This window comes from Oreochromis aureus, linkage group 14 (genome assembly GCF_013358895.1).
Source record: "Oreochromis aureus strain Israel breed Guangdong linkage group 14, ZZ_aureus, whole genome shotgun sequence".
NCBI classification, from domain to species: Eukaryota; Metazoa; Chordata; class Actinopteri; order Cichliformes; family Cichlidae; genus Oreochromis; species Oreochromis aureus.
Window position 1 is genome coordinate 21,174,627 of NC_052955.1, and position 20,400 is coordinate 21,195,026.

Genomic DNA, 20,400 nt, shown 5'->3' on the forward strand with positions numbered 1-20,400 from the left:
ATATTTCCATAAAAATACTATGCAAATATTGCTGTCCTTGAATGCTGAATAAACAATGACAAAGCACTTATTGTATCTCTTGTACTTTATCAACGCAATATCTAAACACTTTGCACTATAGTGGTTAAAATCTCATTCTAATAACAGTTAAAAGCGCATTCGGTTATTAGGTTTATAGGGTTATTGAATTATGGTTAACGGTTGGTAGAAAGTTCTTTTTTAACATTATCTGCCAATTACATCTGCCACCCTTCTCCAAATCTGTACCCCTACCTGGCCCCCCCAACAAAAATTTTCTAGACACGCCACTGTTACCTGCTATGTGACGTCTGGTCTGGCAGGCTCTGAGTGTCCTCCGCTGAAACCTCCATTCATGGCATTTGTGTTTGTAGTCCCTAGAGAGGAGTACAAGGGGCAAAAAGGAAATGACAAAAGAAATAAATGACCTCATGTCAGAAATAAAACAAGAAGCAAATAACTGTAATGAAATACTTTGAATGTGATTAAATAATACAACACATCAGCAAATCATGTTTTTGTTTAAGCCACAAACTTTACAGGACTCAGTATATGATCGCTGACGATCGCACTCCAACACTGCAGGGGGCAGTAGTGCGCCGGAAACATGATCATCCGGGTATTCTCAAAAATTGCGCTTGTTTAACGTCTACGCATATTTTCTGACGTAAAGCAGATTCTTTACCGGTGGAGAGAAATATCGGACGTAACCGCCGTCTGTGAATACTACTGAAGCTCGTTCATCGTGTGTCCGCTGTCGTGCGTCGTGCGTTTATGCAGTTTTGTGTTAGCGCACATCAGCCCAACACTGAGGCGGAAAAACACGGAGAATAAGAAAGAAATGTTGTGCTAGCTGACTGTGTGCGGGTTAAGGCTTTATCCAACGATAAGAAACGCTGGGAGTGAAGTAAGCGAGGTACGTGTTGTTGAATGCATTCTGTTATCGCTTAGTTTTACCTCTCACTCAATCGTTAGCTACCGTGCTAGCTTTAGCAGTTGGCTAAGTTGCCGCTTCCTCCACGCTTGGCCTAATTAATAACTAGTGTTGCAGTGTGAATTACAGTGTGTTACATGTAACATAATGTAGCCATTTATGAGTGATATCCCGAGTTTACGCTGTTTCTGAACGAGCTAACGACAATTAAAACACGGGTAAAGTTCGCCTTGCTGTTGCAGTTTTGTGCCATCCGGGAGGCCATGTTAGGCTAACGTAGCTAGCTCATCAACTATGAGCACGAAGATGTTGAAGCTACACAGATTAGTTAATGTGCAATAAATGCATTTTCTACGGAATTAAGAAGCTACTTATTATTTTTGAAAGGCATTTTTCTCCAAGGCCATTCTATTTTCCAGAGCTTGCAAGGCATTAAGCACACACGTTCACTTTGTGGCTTCTGTTATTTAATCTGTGGGTTGCAGGAGCCAGACAAGGAATTCATGTGCCAATGTAATAAGTTTCTGATCAGTCTTTGTTTCAGTTAAGTTAAGTGTAAGTTGGCTTGTTTGACATGTAAAGCCTCTCTCCTCAGGGTTTTCATTATATACAGTTATAATCAAAAATCTCACTTATTTTCATACCTTGTTTTGTGTCTTTGTTTTGGATAGTGAGGCACCATGGCAGCTGCCTTTCCTTACAGAGGCGTCCCTGCAGCGATGCCACCCGGTGTGCCACCAGGGGTACCACCTGCTGTGCCGCCTGGTGTGCCCCCTGGTGTGCCCCCTCCTGCACCCGTCCCAGACTACATGTCTGAGGAGAAATTACAAGAGAAGGGTATGTTGTTTGTATTGACTAAAGCAGGACTTCCATGTTTTGAGCTTTTAGCGAAGAAGTTTTCACAAATAGACAAGATTAACTTTGCGATGATTAAATGTCTTTCAACTCTACAGCAAGAAAATGGCAGCAGTTACAGGCAAAGCGCTACTCAGAAAAGAGAAAGTTTGGCTTTGTGGATGCTCAGAAAGAAGATATGCCACCTGAACATGTCCGCAAGATCATCAGGGACCATGGAGACATGACCAATAGAAAGTTTCGCCATGACAAGAGGGTCTACCTTGGGTAAAGATGACTCCTTTAACTCTTTTTAAAAGTCTTAACAAAAGTCGGTGTGTTTTCTTCTTGATAACATCTTCATATGTGCGTTCTGTGTCTGTCTGTTGAACAGTGCCCTCAAGTACATGCCCCATGCAGTGCTGAAGCTGTTGGAAAACATGCCAATGCCTTGGGAACAGATTCGAGATGTGCCCGTGCTTTATCACATCACTGGAGCCATTTCCTTTGTCAATGAAATTCCTTGGGTCATTGAGCCAGTCTACATTTCACAGTGGGGGTAAGGGAGAGTTTCTACTGCTGAAAACTTTCAAGCCAACTGTGCTCATTTCCATTCAATAAAACTTCAATTTGTCTCTTTCCCGATTTTAATCCCAGCACCATGTGGATCATGATGCGTCGTGAGAAAAGAGATCGTCGGCACTTCAAAAGAATGCGCTTTCCACCCTTTGATGATGAGGAGCCGCCACTGGACTACGCTGACAACATTCTTGATGTGGAACCCTTGGAGGCCATTCAGATGGAGCTTGATCCGGAGGAAGATGCTTCAGTTGTGGACTGGTTCTATGAACATCAGCCCCTCAAGGACACAGCCAAGTAAGCAGCCATGGCTCTCTTCACAGACAAAGATTTTAAGTTTTGCATATTCAACTGATGTGTTGCTTGAAACATTAATTGATGATTTATCTTTGTCTTGCTCAGGTTTGTGAATGGCACCACCTATCGTCGCTGGCAGTTCACACTGCCCATGATGTCCACACTGTACCGTCTGGCCAATCAGCTTCTGACAGATCTGGTTGATAGAAACTACTTCTATCTGTTTGACCTGAAGGCTTTCTTCACATCCAAGGCTTTAAACATGGCCATCCCTGGAGGGCCAAAGTTTGAGCCGTTGGTCAGAGACATCAACCTCCAGTATGTTCTTTCACCCTTTTAAAAAATGAATATTCTAAAGACTTACTGTTATTAATGTTAATAAAGTTTTTATAGTTTCGCTTTCAGAATTTAAATATTTCTTGGAAATTATTTGATATTGCTGTTTTAATCCAAACATAACGTGAGAACAGATGCTGGCTGTTTTGTGTCCTAACTGGTTCCTCTGTATCCTCTGTAGGGATGAAGACTGGAACGAGTTCAACGACATCAACAAAATCATCATCCGACAGCCCATCAGGACAGAGTACAAAATCGCCTTCCCCTACCTGTACAACAATTTGCCGCACCACGTCCACCTCACCTGGTGAGAACTGCTGTTTACTTGAAATGCTGGCTGACTGAAAAATCCTTTTTCATTCAAGACAGGAGAGACATTCATCACTTATAAACATCATAGATTTGCTGCATTATTTTTCATAATGGCTATATAAAAGCAACACTTGTGATGTTTTTGTTTTGTTTTCCCCAGGTACCACACACCAAATGTGGTTTTTATCAAAACAGAAGATCCCGATCTTCCCGCATTTTACTTTGACCCGCTGATCAACCCCATTTCACACAGACATTCTGTTAAGGTAATGCACATTATCTACTTATCTCCCTTTGGTGAATAACACCCTGCATCACAGTCCTCTTACAAAGGCGCACTTGCATTGGACTGCTTGCCCGTGCGTAAGAACTGGAGGAATAGTAAAATGAATGGTGACTTGTTATTATTGGCTGCAGCTGCAGATCACCTTTCACCATTCAGATATCTCTTCTAGTTATTTTATAGTTTGTTGAATTCCAGCCCTCCTGCCCTTAAAAGTGATTCACTGTGTTTCCCGTTTCCTCTCAGAGTCAGGAGCCTCTGCCCGATGATGATGAGGAGTTTGAGCTTGCTGAGTTTGTGGAACCCTTCCTCAAAGAAACCCCACTCTACACAGACAACACAGCCAATGGCATTGCTCTCCTGTGGGCGCCGAGACCCTTCAACCTCAGATCTGGCCGAACAAGACGTGCCATCGATATCCCCCTGATCAAGAACTGGTGAGCAAACTGTGAAGCTGTTAGGACTGGAGTTAATCTGAAGTACTTTACTGTTTGAAGAGATGTCGGCTGTGGGGAAGATTTTGTTTTGCATTAGAGTTCAATTTAAGAAAAAAAAAAAAGTCTGATCAGTATTAAACATTTGTTGCTAAAATATTTTATAGGTACCGCGAGCATTGCCCTGCTGGACAGCCAGTGAAAGTACGTGTGTCATACCAGAAACTGCTGAAGTACTACGTGCTCAATGCTCTCAAACACAGACCACCCAAGGCCCAGAAGAAGAGGTGAGCATCCTTGGATTTATTTTGATATCCTGCTTTCATGCATTTCTAATTAAACCTTTATTTATTTTGCTCATTATCCAAGTTCATCAGTAAAAGTTCTCCCTCTGTTGTCTTGTAGATACCTATTCCGCTCCTTTAAGGCCACAAAGTTCTTCCAGTCCACAAAGCTGGATTGGGTGGAGGTTGGCCTGCAGGTTTGCAGACAGGGCTACAACATGCTCAATCTGCTCATCCATCGTAAGAACCTCAACTACCTGCATCTGGACTACAACTTCAACCTGAAGCCTGTCAAGACACTGACCACAAAGGTACAATCTGCAGAGCAGGATCTAACTTCACATTTTGTTTTTGTTAAGTGTCAGACTGTATTCTAGTATGAAGTGCACTTCTTTTGACCATTGCTGACCTATGACTGTTTTCTTTTGCCTCCTTCAGGAGAGAAAGAAGTCGCGATTCGGCAATGCCTTTCATCTGTGCAGAGAGGTTCTCCGTCTAAGCAAGCTGGTGGTTGACAGCCACGTGCAGTACAGACTGGGAAATGTTGATGCCTTCCAGGTTAGTTGTGAAGTGGAAATTGGCCAGGCGTTACTTTCACAGGGTAGTGGTAAAAGCGCTCTTTAATGAAAAGCAGTATAAAATGCAAGGATGTATCTTTTGTATTGATAAAGGATTTTGGGAATCTTTTTCCTGTTCATAAGAGTAAACATGATTTTATTTTTATTTTTTTTTTCAGTAGTTATTTTTATGTATTGATTTGCACATGTGACCAACCTCAAAGGTTTGTTTCTGCGTTGCAGTTGGCTGACGGACTGCAGTACATCTTCGCTCATGTGGGTCAGCTCACAGGCATGTACCGGTACAAGTACAAGCTGATGAGACAAATCCGGATGTGCAAAGACCTGAAGCATCTCATCTACTACCGTTTCAATACCGTGAGTAATTGCCCAATGTTAACAGTTTGCACACTTAAGGTGAAGCTGTTGTCTGTATAAATATCTTCCCACAATCTCACATTTAAGTTTTAATTTTATTGTCTGTGTTTTCAGGGTCCTGTGGGCAAGGGTCCAGGTTGTGGCTTCTGGGCCCCTGGTTGGAGAGTGTGGCTGTTCTTCATGAGGGGCATCACCCCCCTGTTGGAGCGGTGGCTCGGAAATCTGCTGGCCAGACAGTTTGAAGGTCTGAACATACATATTTTACTTGTGTGATTCTATGACACAATCAGAGTTATTCTCTGAGGGAAACTGTAGCAGTTTCAGCAGCAGCGGCGGTTTTGCTTTTAATTCCTCTGCAGGACGTCACTCGAAGGGTGTTGCAAAGACTGTGACCAAACAGCGTGTGGAGTCTCACTTTGACCTGGAGTTGCGTGCTGCTGTGATGCATGACATCTTGGACATGATGCCTGAGGGGATCAAACAGAACAAGGCCAGAACCATCCTGCAGCACCTCAGCGAGTCTTGGAGGTGCTGGAAAGCTAACATCCCATGGAAGGTCAGGTCCCCTCAGGAATTGTTTGACATTTGAGTGTCTTGTTACATTTGAATGGATGAGCTGTGGTTTGAAAAAATAAGGATTTGTAAATTCTTTGTAACATGAATAAAATATCAGCTAATTGGATAATAAAGGGAACAATAAAGGAAAACATTGAAAGCACTGATTAGATATTGGAACAACTTCACAAAGATACTACAACAAACATCGTTAAAAATTGTAACTTAACATTCAGTATTTTATTCTCACTTATCTATTTCTTTCACTTTAGGTACCTGGATTGCCTACTCCTATTGAGAACATGATTCTGCGATACGTGAAGGCCAAAGCTGACTGGTGGACCAACACAGCCCACTACAACCGTGAGCGAATCCGTCGCGGAGCCACTGTGGACAAGACGGTGTGCAAGAAAAACCTGGGCAGACTGACCCGTCTGTACCTGAAAGCTGAACAGGAGAGACAGCACAACTACCTGAAGGTAATACTCTAAGAAGAAGGCTTAAAAAAAGAACTCTAGTAAAGTCCCTACAACGTCAACGCATTTAAGGTGAAATGTTGATTGTTGACCTCCTACAAAGGCGCACTTGCATTGGACTGCCTGCCTGTGCGTAAGAACTGGAGGAATATTAAAGTGAATAGTGGTTCTTTTTATTGCTGGTTGCATTTGCCACTGGCCCCTCGCTATTCAGACACTTTTCTGATTATTACATGATGTTATAATATATGAAAACAGCTCTCACTGTATCTCTGTATCAAAGATAAAAATGGCTGCGTCCTTCCCCTTTTGCCATATAATTGAAAGTGTGTTTATTCTGTTTACAGGATGGTCCCTACATCACTGCAGAAGAGGCCGTGGCCATTTACACCACCACTGTGCACTGGCTGGAGAGTCGGCGGTTCTCCCCAATCCCGTTCCCTCCACTCTCTTACAAACATGACACCAAGCTGCTCATCCTGGCGCTGGAGAGGCTCAAAGAAGCATACAGGTAAGCAAGCTGAGAACATTGCCTTTAACTTTAGCGATGCATATTTTCTCACATCAGGCAGCAGAATTGCCAGAGTATGTTTTTGCTTAATTTTCATTTTGTTTCCATTTCCACTCTAAATCCCTCCAGTGTGAAGTCTCGTCTGAACCAGAGTCAGAGGGAGGAGCTAGGGCTCATAGAGCAGGCCTACGACAACCCTCACGAGGCTCTTTCCAGGATCAAGCGTCACCTGCTAACACAGAGAGCCTTCAAAGAGGTCAGGGAGATGATGTGTGGATACTTTGCGAGAGTTTCATTTAGTTAACAGAGAGGTTTCTGGCTTCAAACAGTAGACGAGAACACTAGAAGAAAATATATTGCTCTAATTTTTTTTTTTCACTGCTCAGTTTACAAACATAAGTAACATAAATTTGAGGCAGTATTTCCTAGCTTCTGTGTAGATGCATAGTTACTGGGATGTCGTTTTGGGAAACCACTAGAAAAATAGATTTCTGTCACAGCCTTGAGTTTCTTTGTTGTAAAACTCTTACTTATCATCACATTCGTTTGTTAGTTTCTAAGTGACTACTACTTTTGCAGGTGGGTATCGAGTTCATGGACTTGTACAGCCACCTGGTGCCAGTGTATGATGTGGAGCCCCTGGAGAAGATAACTGATGCTTACTTGGACCAGTACCTGTGGTATGAAGCAGACAAGAGACGCCTGTTCCCACCCTGGATCAAACCTGCTGATACAGAACCACCACCGCTGCTGGTCTACAAGTGGTGCCAAGGTAAGACTTGAATATGGCTGATTGTGTTGTGTAGTAGCTAAGAGGGGATCCAGAATAAAATAAAATCTCAGTTTTGATAACATTGTGGACAAATGTCATAACATTTTCAGCTTTATTTAAATGCTCCTTTATTCTATTCAGGCATCAACAACTTGCAGGACGTGTGGGAGACTGGAGAAGGAGAATGCAACGTGATGCTCGAGTCCCGCTATGAGAAGATGTACGAGAAGATTGATCTGACATTGCTCAACAGGCTGCTGCGTCTTATCGTTGACCACAACATTGCTGATTACATGACAGCCAAGAACAACGTGGTCATCAACTACAAGGTAAGGGTGCTTATTTCTTTTTATATAGGAGCTTTAAAGATAAGTGATGAGGTTTTTTTTTTTTGTTTTTTTTTTTGAGTGTTTCTCTTTATCTTTATTCCTCTCACATAGGACATGAACCACACCAACTCTTACGGCATCATCAGGGGTCTCCAGTTTGCCTCGTTCATCGTGCAGTACTACGGTCTGGTGATGGACCTCCTGGTTCTCGGCCTGCACCGTGCCAGTGAGATGGCTGGTCCCCCTCAGATGCCCAACGACTTCCTCAGTTTTCAAGACACCGCCACGGAGAGCGCTCACCCAATCCGACTGTACTGCCGCTACATCGACCGCATCCACATCTTCTTCAGGTAGGATTGCACTAAGTGATAAGATGACATTTTCTCACTTGTTTGTTTGCTTTTTCACATTTAAGTGATGTCACTGTTTTTGTGGCTCCAGATTCACTGCTGATGAGGCCAGGGACCTGATTCAGAGGTATCTGACAGAGCACCCAGACCCCAACAATGAGAACATTGTGGGTTACAACAATAAGAAGTGCTGGCCTCGTGATGCCCGGATGAGGCTGATGAAGCATGATGTGAATCTGTGAGTTTTTCTTTCAACCTTTCACCCTTAAGTTTGTAGATTGTTGTTATGTAGATCTAATCTTTGGTGAATATTGCACATAATGAAAATTAGACTTTATGAAAAATGGCTTGAGCTTGCCTAATAATCTTCCCAGTGGACGCGCAGTGTTCTGGGACATCAAGAATCGCCTGCCCAGGTCTGTGACCACAGTCCAGTGGGAGAACAGCTTTGTGTCCGTGTACAGCAAAGACAACCCCAACCTGCTCTTCAACATGTGTGGGTTTGAGTGCCGCATCCTTCCTAAATGTCGCACCAGCTATGAGGAGTTCACTCACAAGGATGGTGTCTGGAACCTGCAGAATGAGGTGAAATTCGTAATGCTAACAAATCTGCTGCTATAGTGTCTAGACAGCAAAATAAAGAGACTATATAAACACAAAATTTCCCTTTTTTCATTTAATGGGCTTGAAGTTCACGCTTGTATTTATTTGTTCAGGTGACCAAAGAGAGGACCGCACAGTGTTTCCTGCGGGTGGATGATGAGTCAATGCAGCGTTTTCACAACAGAGTGCGTCAGATCCTGATGGCCTCTGGATCCACCACATTCACCAAGGTTAACAGACATCTTGCTTTTTATAAACTAGAGTATTATTGTTATATTCATTAATCCTTTTATAGTGGGCAGCTGCATTCAGAGCAAGGAAAACTTACTACTTTCTCATTTTTTTTACCTGCAGATTGTGAATAAGTGGAACACGGCTCTGATTGGTCTGATGACCTACTTCCGTGAGGCTGTGGTAAATACACAGGAGCTACTGGACCTGCTGGTGAAGTGCGAGAACAAGATTCAGACGCGTATTAAGATCGGTCTTAACTCCAAAATGCCTAGCCGCTTCCCTCCCGTGGTCTTCTACACTCCCAAAGAGTTGGGCGGTCTCGGCATGTTGTCCATGGGCCACGTGCTTATCCCACAATCAGACCTGAGGTAGGTCTCCTTGCAGATCTGTGTGAACTTCTAGTCTGTAAATTCATTCAGCTGTGGTGTCTTAACCAATCACACACTCATTTTTCTCACTCTTTAACAGGTGGTCCAAGCAGACAGATGTGGGCATCACCCACTTCAGGTCTGGAATGAGCCACGAAGAAGACCAGCTGATCCCTAACTTGTATCGTTACATTCAGCCGTGGGAGAGCGAGTTTATCGACTCTCAGAGGGTCTGGGCTGAGTATGCTCTCAAGAGACAGGAGGCCATTGCCCAGAACAGGTAGAGCAGATTACTCTCTTATCTGATTTGGACTCACTGCAGCTGGTCTAGACAACATAATAACCAGCGTTTCATCTTTATTCCAGGCGTCTAACTCTGGAGGATTTAGAGGACTCCTGGGACAGAGGAATCCCCAGGATCAACACTCTTTTCCAGAAGGACAGACACACACTGGCTTATGACAAAGGCTGGAGAGTCAGAACTGACTTTAAACAGTACCAGGTAAGACGAAGACAGCGATGTGCAAAGAGCAAAAGTGTGTTACGATGAAATTGCTTTTTCTATAAAAAACATGAAGTGCCTTTTAATAATTCAGGCATTCTCCTAAGTAAAAATATTTGAGACTCTTGATCTTAGTTGCACTCTGCAATACTGTTTACAGTTTTATTTGAAATGCACGGAAGTGTCTGTGTCCTATTACATGATATTTATCATTTAGCTATTTCCAGCTATTAATTGTATTTTCTTCCTTGGTTGGACGCAGGTGTTGAAGCAGAATCCGTTCTGGTGGACCCACCAGAGACACGATGGTAAACTGTGGAACCTGAACAACTACCGCACAGACATGATCCAGGCGCTCGGTGGTGTGGAGGGCATTCTGGAGCACACACTCTTCAAAGGCACTTATTTCCCCACCTGGGAGGGTCTCTTCTGGTGAGAGCACTTTAAATGTTTACAGGAATTAATTATATTGCAAGCATCACACAATAGACTTTACACTTGGATCACTTTGTGTGCTTTTCTCGATACACTTGGGGAGTGTATAACTGCCAGGAAACTAATTTGTCATACATTTAATTAATTGCCTTTAAAAACAGATTCTCTCTGTGTGTGTTTTTAGGGAAAAGGCCAGTGGCTTTGAGGAGTCCATGAAATGGAAGAAGCTGACTAATGCCCAGAGATCTGGTCTCAACCAAATCCCCAACCGTCGTTTCACTCTTTGGTGGTCACCCACCATCAACAGAGCCAATGTAAGTACAACCACTAATCAGAGAGGAAAAAAAACATCTTACAGAACATATGAGACTTGTGTTGTGTAGGAAAAACTAAAGAATGTCTGTAGTGACTTAAAGTTTGTATGTTTTTGTTTCTAGGTGTATGTAGGTTTCCAAGTGCAGCTTGACCTGACAGGAATCTTCATGCACGGCAAAATCCCCACGCTGAAGATCTCCCTCATTCAGATCTTCAGGGCTCACTTGTGGCAGAAGATCCATGAGAGCATTGTCATGGATCTCTGTCAGGTAGGTTCTGTTCATTTACCAAACTTTACCTCAGCACAGGAATTACTGTGCAAGTCAGAACTTAAATTTGTATGTTTTTTCTGATTCTGGTTTTCAGGTGTTTGACCAGGAGTTGGATGCTCTGGAAATTGAAACTGTGCAGAAGGAGACCATCCACCCCAGGAAGTCCTACAAGATGAACTCATCTTGTGCTGACATACTTCTCTTTGCATCCTACAAGTGGAACGTCTCCCGGCCTTCTCTGCTTGCTGACTCAAAGTATGACTTTTAGCATGATTTTAAGTTTTTTAGGGGATGAAACATTAGTTTATAATAGGATAATGAGGTCCAAAACAGAAAAGTGAAAAGCTTAAATTGAAATGTTCACTTCCTCCTGCAGGGACGTGATGGACAGCACCACCACACAGAAGTACTGGATTGACATTCAGCTCCGATGGGGTGACTATGACTCCCATGACATCGAGCGCTATGCCAGGGCCAAGTTCCTCGACTACACCACAGACAACATGAGTATCTACCCCTCTCCCACTGGGGTGCTCATTGCTATTGATCTGGCCTACAACCTCCACAGGTTAGGATTGTCTAAGGGCCAAGTTTTGTGCACTGTCTTGTTTGAAGATAAGAATCTTGTTTCCTATCTTTTAGCATCTACTTAAACCCAGCATTTTGTGTTCTTGTTTTGTAGTGCGTATGGTAACTGGTTCCCTGGAGGCAAGCCTTTGATCCAGCAGGCCATGGCTAAGATCATGAAGGCCAACCCTGCCCTGTATGTGCTCAGGGAACGCATCCGCAAAGGTCTGCAGCTGTACTCCTCTGAGCCCACTGAGCCGTACCTGTCCTCACAGAACTACGGTGAACTGTTCTCTAACCAGATCATCTGGTTTGTGGATGACACGAATGTCTACAGAGTCACTATCCACAAGGTAAAAGGGTGTTTTTGTAATTCTAAGAAAGTAAAGTGTATTTTGCTTTTGCATAATAATAATATGCAAAAAAATGCCTAAAATGTAGTGACATGTATTCTCCACCTGTTTCAACAGACCTTTGAGGGTAACTTGACCACGAAGCCCATCAATGGAGCCATTTTCATCTTCAACCCGAGGACCGGTCAGCTCTTCCTCAAAATCATTCACACCTCTGTGTGGGCTGGGCAGAAACGTCTGGGACAGGTACATCCCCTTACTCTATATGAAATATAAGGCTTTGTACTGTTTATCATCCAGTTAAATGGTACAGGCACATGCCGTACCCTTCTTACCAGTAAGTTGCTTATTTTTTTAATCAAAGGTGTTTAACTTGATTCTTGTTTTATCTCTGTAGCTGGCCAAGTGGAAAACAGCTGAGGAAGTGGCTGCTCTGATTCGTTCCCTCCCAGTGGAGGAGCAGCCAAAACAGATCATTGTGACCAGGAAGGGCATGCTCGACCCTCTGGAGGTGAGATTCTTTATGCTAATAAATGATAAATGGCCTGTATTTGTATAGCGCTTTAATAAAACTTCAGAACATTAGCTCAGTGTAATTGTGAGCTCAACTCGGTGTAAAGGTTGAAACTAGGGCTGGGCTATATCACACCGTTCACGGTAATACCGGTGTAATTTTGGGCAACGGTAGGAAAATGAAATATCGCGATAGAATATGGGTAAAACGCGCATGCGCAGTGCCTATGTTTACATACGCACATGGCGGCGACGCAGAATGAGAACAGCGAAAGTGGATCGTTAAGTGAAACAGATGAACCAGAATTGGTTTGTAAAAATGCTGCAACTTCAGTGGTGTGGAACTGGTTTAGCTTTCGTCCGTCAGATACACAACAAAGCACTATTTTTGGTAGCGCATGCTAGCGGGCCGTCGTTATTACCGTGTTGTTTGGAAAATACGGCACACTTAAAATCAATCCTTTGATTTTTCTGAAAATCGACAGTGCCCCTTATAATCCCATGTGCCTTATGTGTGAATTGTGGTTGTGTTTACTGACCTCGAAACGATTTTATGTGGTACACAGCGCTCAAAAATCTGTCAAATGTTTTAGTACGACTTTGCTAAGTTACGAAGCCACACCGCTTGATGGATTGTCGGAGCATTACGGCTATCGTAGGCAGGAGCCTTGCGGAGTGACACGTACTGTGCTTCAACATAATATTACCGTATTGTGTGTGTATAACCTCTTTTTAAGTTTTGTGGATATTATACATGGTTATGCTGAGGATATGTCGGCCAATTTCCACTGGAAATGCCTTTTGGTTAAACTGTCAGCAAGGAATTTGCATTTGCACTGTTAAATTTTTATATAACTTTAATGCACATAAAAAACAGCTGCTTGTTTAAGTGAAAATACATTGATGGGGTTTTTTGCACTAATAAAGTTGTGGAGTTGTAAAGTATTTTGTCTAGTGTCAATTATATCGTCAGTTATATCGTTATCGCAAATTTTCAAATGTATATCGTGATAAATATTTTTGGTCATATCACCCTGCTCTAGTTGAAACCACACTGCAGCACTTTTCCAGTTTGTGATGCATTTTTCTCCCTGTGCAGGTCCACTTGCTCGACTTCCCCAACATTGTGATCAAAGGCTCGGAGTTGCAGCTGCCCTTCCAGGCCTGTCTGAAGGTGGAGAAGTTTGGAGACCTGATCCTGAAGGCTACAGAACCACAGATGGTGCTGTTCAACCTTTATGATGACTGGCTGAAGACCATCTCGTCCTACACAGTGAGTTTCACACCAGGATTAAGATTGTATTTAATTGTTTTACAATGGTCGTGTTTTTGTTTTTTTTTTTGTTAAATTTTTGTTAAAGCCCCCTTACTCCCTTCCCCGTGTAAGTAGTTTGTATTTGGTTGTCTGCTCCGTAGGCCTTCTCTCGACTCATCCTGATCCTCAGAGCGCTCCATGTCAACAATGACCGTGCCAAGGTGATCCTTAAACCTGACAAAACAACTATCACCGAGCCCCATCACATTTGGCCCACGCTCACTGATGAGGAGTGGATCAAGGTGGAAGTGCAACTCAAAGATCTAATTTTGGCCGATTATGGCAAAAAGAACAAGTAAGTCTTCAGTTTGAGTTCCCAAGTTTTGCACAAGCTAATTGCTGTATGTACCTCAAATAGCTGCTTGTTTTCTGTAACTTGGAGCTTAAAATAACCAGACGTGGGTTTTGTGGTCAATACTTCCTGTGTCTCCTTTCAGTGTGAACGTAGCTTCGCTGACCCAGTCTGAGATCCGTGACATCATCCTGGGAATGGAGATCTCAGCTCCATCTCAACAGCGCCAGCAAATTGCTGAGATCGAGAAGCAGACCAAAGAACAGTCGCAGCTCACCGCCACACAGACCCGCACGGTCAACAAGCACGGAGACGAGATCATCACCTCCACCACCTCCAACTACGAGACCCAGACATTCTCATCCAAGACTGAATGGAGAGTCAGGTATGCACGCAGCTTCTGTGGGGTTCAGATTTTTAAGAGTTTACTCGTGATTGAGTAAAATATGAAGACATAAATCATGTTTGTTTGTTGTTGTTTTTTTCCCCCATGTCAGGGCCATATCTGCTGCGAACCTTCATCTCCGAACCAACCACATCTACGTCTCATCTGACGACATCAAGGAGACGGGTTACACCTACATCCTGCCCAAAAATGTCCTCAAGAAATTCATTTGCATCTCAGATCTGCGAGCACAGGTATGTATTCATCATATTACACATCACTTTATCAACTGAGCCCATTGTAACAACATGCTCAGGTATATATGCTGACCATATTATTTTGTTCCAGATTGCAGGCTACCTGTATGGCACCAGCCCACCTGACAACCCCCAGGTGAAGGAGATCCGTTGTATTGTCATGGTGCCCCAGTGGGGGACTCACCAGACTGTCCACCTGCCCAACCAGCTGCCTGGTCATGAATACCTGAAAGTAAGTTCCAGTTTATTCTTAGCAATCGATACATGATAGCTTTGCTTGCTGCTTTGTTCCAGCTTTAAAGCTTTATTTTTATTTTCCCTAAACAGGAAATGGAACCCCTTGGCTGGATCCACACACAGCCCAATGAATCGCCGCAGCTGTCCCCACAGGATGTCACTACCCATGCCAAGATCATGGCTGATAACCCTTCATGGGACGGAGAAAAGACCATCATCATTACTTGCAGGTAGGCTTTATTACTTTGCTATGAAAGAGTGTAGGAAGGTAAAATCTGTAGCAGTTTAAAAAAAAAAACTAACTTGAATACAGTTTACAGTTTTGCAATTTCAATACGCAGTTTTGAGACATAGTTGACTTGTACTTAAGAGTGGTTGTCTGTGCTTTTCAGCTTCACCCCAGGTTCATGCACGCTCACAGCCTACAAGCTGACACCCAGTGGGTACGAATGGGGTCGCCAGAACACGGACAAGGGCAACAACCCCAAAGGTTACCTGCCGTCTCACTATGAAAGAGTGCAGATGCTGCTGTCTGATCGTTTCTTGGGCTTCTTCATGGTACCTGGCCAGTGCTCCTGGAACTACAACTTCATGGGTCAGTATTCAAAGCTCTTGTTAGGGCCCGAGCACAAAAGTGCGAAGGCCCTATTGTATCTGCTCTGTTTCTTATTATTATTATTATTATTATTATTATTATTATTATTATTATTATTATTATTTCGGCAAATGAATCGGCCTTTTGAGGGCCTAAACATGCTCGAAAACTCATGAAATTTTGCAGACTCGTCAGGTCTGGTGAAAATTTACGTATTTTAATGTCCGTGAGACATGTCCAGGGAAAATTGGCTCAGTAGCGCCACCTAGAAAAATGAGAAACGCGAGCCCCGAGATGGGTATGACCTACATGTATAAAACTCGAACACATATCTAACGTTCGGAGACGCACATAAAAGTCTATTATGGCCATGTCCTAAACCCAACAGGAAGTCCGCCATTTGGAAGTGAAGGTGACATTTTGGCTCTAATTTTGCCATTTCCATGCCTCGAACTTTTGCGAACTCCTCATTGGAATTTCATCGTACAAGCTTCATATTTGGTCAGTGTCAACTACACACCTGGGCCATGTTAAATTGCGGAGCTTTTGAGTTTTCGGGTTACTGTGAGGCCGTGGCGCCACGGCGAATTTCGATGACTCGCCATGAAAATCTTATTGCCTCTCGTTCTGTCATACATTGTCCGACCTTGACCAAAGTGGACACATATGATAAGGCTCCACCCCTGAACATATTTCAACTGCCATATTTGACACCAGGGACAGCGCCACCTAGTGGGAACAGGAAATGTCATGTTTTACACTTTGGGGTACAGTATTGTAATGGGTGACATCTGCAGCCTCAAATTTCTCCAGGAAAGCCTTAAGGAGTTGGTCTTGGGTTACAGAGAAAACTGAGTTTTCGCTGAAGGGTGTGACCCCAGCAGCATGGCGAACATTGAGGTCTCGCCATGAAGAAACAAATTAGTGTAACTCAATGAAATCCAATCTGATCAGTACCAGATTTTACAGGGATGATGTCAGACCCGCCCTGAACAGATTGATATGCCCATTGTCAGGAATACGTAGAGCGCCACCTAGTGGCACCAGGAAATGTCATGTCTTTCATTTTGTTGTACTGATTTTCACAGGTTCATCGTGGCCACCTCAAAAGCGGTGAATATCACCATCAGTCCCTCTTGATGCTTCAGTGAGAAAATTGTGACTATAAACTGAACGGCGCACCCTGGTGGCAACGCGGTTCACCATGAAAGATGAAGTGGCTTTTGAGGGGCTTGAAAAGTTTAAAAAGTCTTGAAATTTGGCGCACACCTCTAATGTGATGAGGGATTTCTTTTATATGTTCATTTTCCTTGAACAGCGCAAAATGGCTCCACAGCGCCCCTACAAAATTTCAAAACAACAGCCCCTGCTCTGTGTTTTATGTATGAGTTTGAAACCTGGCAAGCTTATTGGAGATATCAAGATGTACAAAAAAGTCTCTTGGAGCAATATCCCAAATCCAACAGGAAGTCAGCCATTTTAAAATTAATGTGTAAATTTGGCGACATTTTCCCCTTTTCAGGCCTCATACTTTGACGAACTCCTCCAAGGGATTTCATTAGATTTACACGATCTCCTGTGTGTGGAATCTAAAGACCTTTGTGATGTTAAATTGCGAAGCTTTTACGTTCAGGGAAACGGGGTGGTCATGGCGGCACGTGGAGTTTCAATCACTCGCCAAAAGCAGTAACCTGCTGTCGCTCAAAAACACAATGTCCAATCTCTCCCAAAGGTCGCAGGCGTGATGAGACTCGAGCTCGGAAATGTTTGTTATGCCATTTGTCAGTAATGGTTAGAGCGCCACCTAGTGGGACGACTATAATAATGGTTGAATGAGATGAAATTTTAGCTGGTGGTTAAATGCATGAATTCCATCAATGTGACATCAGATCGGAAGCGCTGGTTTTAGGTGTTGGGCTTGGCTCGACGCCACCGGGGTGCGAGGGCCCTCATATCGCTGCTTGCAGCTTTAATTATTATTATTATTATTATTATTATTATTCAGGCAAAAGAAGGGCCTTTTTGAGGGCTTTAACATGCTCGAAAACTCTTGGAATTTTGCACACATGCCAGGTCTGGTGAAAAATTTTGTATTTTAATGGTTTTACATATGAGCACTGGGAAATGGCTCTGTGGCGCCACCTATGCCTTGTTAAATGCAGCCCTCACGAACACATCGTTTAGCTACATGTATGAAATTTGGCACACATGTGTATCATGCCAAGACGAACAACAAAAAGTCAGTGGGACCATTGACGCAAACCCAACAGGAAGTCCGCCATTTGGAAGTGAAGGTGACATTTTGGCTCTAATTTTGCCATTTCCATGCCTCGAACTTTTGCGAACTCCTCATTGGAATTTCATTGTACAAGCTTCATATTTGGTCAGTGTCAACTACACACCTGGGCCATGTTAAATTGCAGAGCTTTTGAGTTTTTGGGATACGGTGAGGCCGTGGCGCCACGGCGAATTCGATGACTCGCCATGAAAATCTTATTGCCTCTCGTTCTGTCATACATTGTCCGACCTTGACCAAAGTGGACACATATGATAAGGCTCCACCCCTGAACATATTTCAACTGCCATATTTGACATCAGGTACAGCGCCACCTAGTGGGAACAGGAAATATCATGTTTTACACTTTGGGGTACAGTATTGTTATGGGTGACATCTGCAGCCTCAAATTTCTCCAGGAAAGCCTTAAGCAGTTGATCTTGGGTTACAGTGAAAACTGTGAGTTTTCGCGAAAGGGTGTGACCCCAGCAGCATGGCGATTATTGATGTCTCGCCATTAAGAAACAAATTAGTATAACTCAATGAAATCTAGTCTGATCAGTACCAGACTTTACAGGGATGATGTCAGACCCGCCCTGAACAGAATGATGTGCCCATTGTAAGGAATAGGTAGAGCGCCACCTAGTGGCACCAGGAAATGCCATGGCTTTCATTTTCTTCTACTGATTTTCACAGGTTCATCGTGGCCACCTCAAAAGTGGTGAATATCACCATCAGTCCCTCGTGATGCTTCAGTGAGAAAATTGTGACTTTAAACTGAACGGCGCACCCTGGTGGCAACGCGGTTCACCATGAAAGACGAAGTGGCTTTTGAGGGGCTTGGAAAGTTTAAAAAGTCTTGAAATTTGGCGCACACCTCCAATGTGATGAGTGCTATCTTGTTATGTCATCATTTTCTTTGAATAGCGCAAAATGGCTCCACAGCGCCCCCTACAAAATTTTAAAACATCAGCCCCTGCTCTGTGTTTTATTTATAAGTCTGAAACCTGGTAAGCTTATGGAGGATATCAAGATGTACAAAAAAGTCTCTTGGAGCAATATCCCAAATCCAACAGGAAGTCAGCCATTTTAAAATTAAGGTGTAATTTTAGCCACTTTTTCGCCTCTTTTCAGGCCTCATACTTTGACGAACTCCTCCAAGGGATTTGATCAGATTAACCCGATCTCCTGTGTGTGGAATCTAAAGACCTTTGTGATGTTAAATTGCGAAGCTTTTTACGTTCAGGGAAACGGGGTGGCCATGGCGGCACGTGGAGTTTCAATCCCTCGCCAAAAGCAGTAATCTGCTGTCACTCAAAAACACAATGTCCAATCTCTCCCAAAGTTCGCAGGCGTGATGAGACTCAAGGTCGGAAATGTTTGTTATCCCATTTGTCAGTAATGGTTAGAGCGCCACCTAGTGGGACGACTATAATAATGATTGAATGAGATGAATCGTTAGCTGGTGGTTCTAGGCATGAATTCCATCAATGTGACATCAGATCGGATGTGCTGGTTGTAGGTGTTGGGCGTGGCTCGACGTGCCAGGGTGCGAGGGCCCTCATAACGCTGCTTGCAGCTTTAATATTTATATTAGTATTGCTTGCTATATATCTGTTGCCAAATCTGCCCTGAGTGCATTGTTTTGTTTTCTTGTTTTTTTGAATAATCAGTAGGATACATTGATGTTTCCACTGCCCCAGTGTCTGTTTCATTGATTTTAGTGTGCAGATTTGCTTCACAATTATTTAGATCCAGGGATGTGAAACTCATTTTGCACTTTAACCTTAAATGGGCCGGACATTAAGACAAAATGTGAAGACATTTAGCTAAACATTTAATCGCTGACATATCCTAATGTAAGATATACAACAGTACGCCTTTTTTTCCTACATGATAAATGTGTAAAATAACAAAAGTAGTTCTGGTCGCTCGCCTTACGACACCCCTGCCCCTGCTCTAGTTATTTATATATGCTAATAATAAACCTGTCAATTCCCTTTGCCACAGGTGTGCGGCACGATCCCAACATGAAGTATGACCTCCAGCTGGCCAACCCGAAGGAGTTCTACCACGAAGTCCACCGGCCCTCGCACTTCTTAAACTTTGCCTCTCTGCAGGAGGGCGAGATCTACAATGCCGACCGCGAGGACATGTACGCCTGAGGGCAGACGCGCTGCACTTGACCTGTTTTGTTGAAAGTTCTGCCAGAATCATGTGGCGCTCAGATTTCAGAACCTGTAATATTGCTATTGAAAGAAATGTAACTGTGATGATGGAATTCTTGTTTTTTGTTTTTTAAATGTAAAGGCTTTAGGATGCTTTTTGATATTTTCTACAAGTGTTTCACCCTCCTCTACCCTCCCCTCTATTACAGTAAGGCTACTTCAGTCTTTGTGGCATCTCACATGTGCATTTGTGTAGTTTTCAGTACACAATAATTTGGTATAATATTTGATCAGACCTCTGTTTAGGAAGAGGAAATGACATGCTTACTGTTCACTCTTTTGAGAAATGAAAGTGAAAGTTGTGTTTTCATGCCAGTAACGCCCCATTATTACTGTGTTGTATGTCGTACTGTACATCCTGTCACACCATAGCTTGAGTTTAAATAAAGATCTTCATTTTTATGAACAGTGTGGT

General features: G+C 43.2%; 1 protein-coding gene across 2 annotated transcripts; it reads left to right on the top strand.

Annotated features, from left to right (window-relative positions):
* Window positions 1-743: 743 nt before the first annotated feature.
* On the top strand, window positions 744-20,393 carry prpf8 (pre-mRNA processing factor 8). Of its 2 annotated transcripts, XM_031740895.2 has the most exons (43): window positions 744-934; window positions 1,624-1,789; window positions 1,906-2,074; window positions 2,181-2,345; window positions 2,444-2,662; window positions 2,768-2,980; window positions 3,180-3,305; window positions 3,471-3,576; window positions 3,840-4,030; window positions 4,195-4,314; window positions 4,433-4,622; window positions 4,750-4,869; window positions 5,112-5,246; window positions 5,361-5,490; window positions 5,606-5,802; window positions 6,074-6,280; window positions 6,625-6,788; window positions 6,918-7,044; window positions 7,368-7,560; window positions 7,702-7,889; window positions 8,001-8,239; window positions 8,331-8,477; window positions 8,614-8,824; window positions 8,956-9,072; window positions 9,197-9,444; window positions 9,545-9,724; window positions 9,811-9,946; window positions 10,209-10,378; window positions 10,566-10,695; window positions 10,819-10,965; window positions 11,063-11,223; window positions 11,345-11,536; window positions 11,651-11,888; window positions 12,006-12,134; window positions 12,286-12,399; window positions 13,501-13,674; window positions 13,818-14,011; window positions 14,154-14,393; window positions 14,506-14,647; window positions 14,742-14,882; window positions 14,978-15,117; window positions 15,280-15,482; window positions 19,768-19,922. In XM_031740895.2, exons 2-43 carry the CDS (start codon window positions 1,633-1,635, stop codon window positions 19,920-19,922), a joined length of 7,065 nt encoding a protein of 2,354 aa, XP_031596755.1. In that variant the 5' UTR covers window positions 744-934; window positions 1,624-1,632. The 2 variants fall into 2 exon arrangements, with proteins under 2 accessions (XP_031596755.1, XP_039478706.1); XM_039622772.1 differs by lacking the exon at window positions 744-934 and having other exon boundaries at window positions 1,633-1,789; window positions 19,768-20,393.
* Window positions 20,394-20,400: the final 7 nt, after the last annotated feature.

What these genes read in the sequence shown, in the direction of transcription:
- prpf8 (XM_031740895.2), top strand. Translation starts at nt 1,633, where the DNA reads ATGGCAGCTGCCTTTCCTTACAGAGGCGTCCCTGCAGCGATGCCACCC. An exon ending in TCAAGACACTGACCACAAAG is followed by an intron (nt 4,623 to 4,749) that starts GTACAATCTGCA and finishes TGCCTCCTTCAG; the next exon opens with GAGAGAAAGAAGTCGCGATT. An exon ending in ACGTGGTCATCAACTACAAG is followed by an intron (nt 7,890 to 8,000) that starts GTAAGGGTGCTT and finishes CCTCTCACATAG; the next exon opens with GACATGAACCACACCAACTC.